This window comes from Canis lupus, chromosome 21 (genome assembly GCF_003254725.2).
Source record: "Canis lupus dingo isolate Sandy chromosome 21, ASM325472v2, whole genome shotgun sequence".
Taxonomy (NCBI): Eukaryota; Metazoa; Chordata; class Mammalia; order Carnivora; family Canidae; genus Canis; species Canis lupus.
In genome coordinates this window covers 29657885-29662536 of record NC_064263.1, presented here as the reverse complement: position 1 = coordinate 29662536, position 4652 = coordinate 29657885, and the positions used below count along the sequence as shown (strand labels likewise).

General features: G+C 40.3%; 1 protein-coding gene across 1 annotated transcript; it reads right to left on the bottom strand.

Moving 5' to 3' along the window:
• Positions 1-385: 385 nt before the first annotated feature.
• LOC125753260 (olfactory receptor 56A3-like) lies at positions 386-1345 on the bottom strand. Its single transcript, XM_049098961.1, has one exon. It carries the CDS (start codon positions 1343-1345, stop codon positions 386-388), a length of 960 nt encoding a protein of 319 aa, XP_048954918.1.
• Between the last annotated feature and the right edge of the window lie 3307 nt (positions 1346-4652).

Here is a 4652-nt window from a genome sequence, read left to right as displayed (position 1 = left end):
AAATATCTTTGAATGCCTGAGGGAAGGACTAAAGCATAATGGTTACTGTCAATATTTTTTAACAGTTGCTTTTTAATCTCATTTTACTTTTCTAAAGTCAATGCACTGTCAGTAAATACTGATGCTTCCTATCAGCCACACATCTTTAAATGAGTATTTATTTTCTATCACACTGACTCTAAAAGGGATTTAATCAGGAGCATACAAGGAGGTGTGATGCACAGTCTTCAGCATCAGGCTGGGGGAAGTAGGAGGGAAACCATACAGTTCATATCTTCAGGCATGTCCAGAGAAAGGATTAGGACTGTAATTTTATCTCCAAGTCCCTGCCTTCCAATAGTGATTTTGAGTATTTGTGGTTGAGAGAAGTCAAGCTAGAGTACAATTACTTGCATCTCTCTACTACCCTTCTCAGTAACTTCCTAATTCCCTCTTTAATCTCCTGGGTTCGTACCCCATAGACAATGGGATTGAGAGCTGCAGGAATTACATGGTGTAGGACATTAAGTAAGATGGGAATATCAGGGGAAACTTTTTTCTTAGCCATGTGGGTAAAAACAAAAACCAGCAGGATGGTGCTAAAGAAGAGGATGAGAATGAAGTGAGAGCCGCATGTGCTCAGAGCTTTGGCAGCTGCCCCTTTTGCCTTCAGTCTAAGAATGGCTCTTAGGATGAGGATGTAGGAGAGGAAGATGAGGACGAGGTCAGAGCCCAGAAGAGTCCAGGCTATAGTTAACTGGTATATTCTGTTAAGGAAAACATTATCACAGGAGAGCTTGGACACAGAGAGGTTGGCACAGATACAGTTCTCAATTATATTTTTTCCACAATAATGGAGCTGGGCAGAGAGGATAGGAATGAACATAGTAAGAAGTGCATTCCTCGCCAAAATAAACATAGCAGCCCTAGCTACAAATTGATCAGTGATGATGGAAGAGTACCTCAGTGGGTGGCAGATGGCCACATAGCGGTCATAGGCCATGACCATGAATGTGCAAGACTCCATGCCAAGGAAGCAATTCATGATGTACATCTGAATGAAGCAGGCAGAGAAGCTGATGGACCTGAGATCAAACCAGAAGATGGCCAGGACCTTGGGTATAACAGTCAGGCAGAGGACGATGTCCAGCAGAGAGAGGATGCTGAGCAGGTAGTACATGGGCTCATGCAGAGAGGCCTCCAGCTGGATGGTGACCAGGAGAACACCATTGGCCCCCATGGCCAGGAGGAAGAGGAAGCTTAGGGGCAGGGACAACCAGAACTTCCAGCTGGGAGACCTGACTAAACAATTCAGGAGGAAGTCGGAAACCACAACGGAGATGGTGCCATTTTGGTGCGCTGTCATATTTTGCCAAATAGTTCTACGGTTTTCCTTTAGTGATCTGTAAAATTGGGATACAAATGAACTATTAATTCAAGACACATGGATTTAGAGCCATTTGCTTCGCTGAGCTGAAACTTGTGAGTTTTAGCAGGTCATCCAGACCCATGTGAATCCACCTGTTTATCGTTTGTGCCGTGTTCCTGGGATGCTCCTATCACTTTAAGCAGTATAGAGGCCTGAAGAAATATGATTTGTTTATACATGTTTGATTTGATCAAAGTTTATTTTTAATAGGATTGTATATTCTTTGCAGAAATGAAAGAGTAGGAATTAATTAGTAAACTACTTTTTGACAGTTTTCTCCTCAAATTTGTATGTTTTACATGTTTTCTGTTTTTTATTCTTTTTTTAAATTTTTTTATTTATTTATGATAGTCACGGAGAGAGAGAGAGAGAGGCAGAGACACAGGCAGAGGGAGAAGCAGGCTCCATGCACCAGGAGCCCGATGTGGGACTCGATCCCAGGTCTCCAGGATCGCGCCCTGGGCCAAAGGCAGGTGCCAAACCGCTGCGCCACCCAGGGATCCCCTCTGTTTTTTATTCTTTAGTGACCACATAGACTACTACATGACAATTTTACCTTTACAATATGCATAGATAAGTGGCATAGCCAGGCCCAAATTGGGACTCAGATATGTGTCCCTAGTTCTTCATGCCACCTCCATTCTGATTTTCTGGAAGTACGTTGCTTTAAATACAGATTTAAAAACTGATACTCTGGTAATAAAGCTTATCAGTCTTCATGATCCCTAAATAGTCATCTAAGGAGGGACATGTGGATCCTCCCAAATTATCATATTCACCCCCGTCTATATGTTTTCAGATTTGTAGGGTTCTTAACAACCTTAAAAGGAGAAGAAGCAATCCATATAGCTATGTGAGAGCCATATCTGCTGTGAAAATTCGATTTTTCTGCTTGAAATAGTGTGCGGGTGTTGAAGTGTATCTTTAAAGTTTGTACGTCCCCTTTTGTATTTTATTTTCCCATCTTAAATGTAATGATCCAGGTACATATTCCTCTGCTTCTGGGGATAGTTCAATGTTGTCATGTTCTCTTATCACTTAACCTCCTCCCCTGGCATTCTATTAGGTGCTAGGATCACAGTATTGAAAAAGAAAGTGTCCTTACTCTCAGGAAGTAGAAGTAAAACCCATTCCGGGGGCAATGAGCAATAATAAGAACAAATGACAGGATCTTGCTCAAACTATGAAAAGAGGGTAGGGTTAGCTGAGTCACTGTAACGTGGGCCATAGACTGGTGAAAAGGGATTATAAATAAAGTGAAGTGGTCCTCTACTTTACATGAAAGGTGAAGGATTCTAACACATGGCTGTAGGTTTGCAAAGGCAAGGTCCAGTTTTCTGGGATCCTTCACATCATGATGTCCATTGTAGATAAATCTGTGTGCATGCACCAAGTCTCTGTGGTGTTATTTTGTGGGTATAGACACACTTTTTCATTTAGAGGTTTATGTACTTCCTTGTTTGTCATTCTTTACTATGTAATATAAATGGCATATTAGTTTGGGAACTTTTTTTATTTCCTGTAACTATACTTAAATACGCTAGGGCTTCATCCTGTTGAATTATTTGGCATCCAATGAGATATGTTATAATATCACATTACTAATGAGAGAATTTATATCTCCCAATCTTATCCACCCATACTGTATCACATTGATCTTTTGCCTGCTTATATAGTGGGTGGGTGGGAGTAATTTCTAGGATTCCTCTGGATCTCAGGAGTAATTGTATGATAATGTGTTTGCCCTATCAATCCTATAAAAAGAAAACAAACCTCAGCCATGATACAATGAATTGTTTTGACAACAGAATCTGATGGAGGAGAAATAGTATTGGAGTGGGGATAGGGTGGCAAGGAAGGAAGTTTTAATAAAACTGTGACCCCAGATCTGAACAATATTTTCATACCTTTGGAAACACACTTCCTCTTGGAGTGGTTCAAATATACTTTTGTTTCTTTTTATGATTTTCTATTCTCCAAATGCAGTTCCAGTCCTGCTCAGCTGACTCTTGTTACATTCTGTTCATTAGAGAGACCCTGTTAAGAGCTGGGGTTTGCTCTCACATGAGGGAGGAGAGGCATTCCCTTCCAGGGCTCCTTTCTTCACTTTTGATACTCTGCCTCCCCAGGCAAGAGTTTGTGTAGCTGGAGTCAGCAAGGCATGGCTCCCTCCTCATATGTAAAAGAGATTTAGATGGCTTTCCCATGGTTGTTCTCTTGGTATAATAGATACCTCAGTAGTAACTTTGGCAATTTGGGGATGAATTTTAAACATATTATTTCATTTGTGACTCATACCACTGTGAAGTAGTAGGATAAATTGACCATTATAACAATTTATCTTTTGAAATGGCAAGTTGAGATTCAGTGATTTTATGCATATTTACACAGTTTAATTAGTAGGGTTCAGATGTGGAAGAAATAAAATTTAGATCCAAAGTGCGTGAATATATGAATATACCTGCTTTCTGGGTTACCACAGTGATGTAGCAATGGGTATCTGAACTGTCATTCCATTTTATATGTTTTTATGTTCCCCTCTTTTACCTTCACCACCACCACTCATGCACATACAATCCTTCGGCAGTTTTCCAAAAATCTGAAATTCTCCTTTTAAACACACTTACCAGTCTGACTCCTGCTTCCACTGCTCAGAGTCCAATTTTCTTCTTTCTTTCCCTTTATTTTGTGTATCTTATTATTCTTTCCCTTCTAAGTAGCCACCCAGTCTGGGTTCAATAAAGATTTTAAATCAATTTCCATAAGCACAATCTTTGATTTATTTTTCTGTCACAAAACTGTATACCCTCCACTCCCCATGTCAGCTTGTCTTGGCTATCCTTTGCCTTGTTTGAGTGTCTTACAAAGACTGGGAGATATGAAGATAAAAACCAAGGGAAAGGTGACATCCAGGCTTGATTGGTGACCAAAGGACCTTCTGTAAATCCTGGGCATCATGTTTATTCAACTCTATCTTTCCCTCTCATTCTTTTTGAATACTTTCACTTGTATGTTTGAGGCACAAATTAATAGCTCAACCTGCTCAACTCAGACCTTGCCACAATGACCCTCAACATGTATAACAGCAGGCTGCCAAATTCCAAATATTCCATCTAAACCCCACTTTCATCATTTAGGTTTTGTCATTTGTATTTGCTCATCACAACCCCTCATCCTATTCTGCCACATTTTTACATTTAATCCTTCCAAGACACAGCTCCAAATCTCACCAACTCAAAGAAAC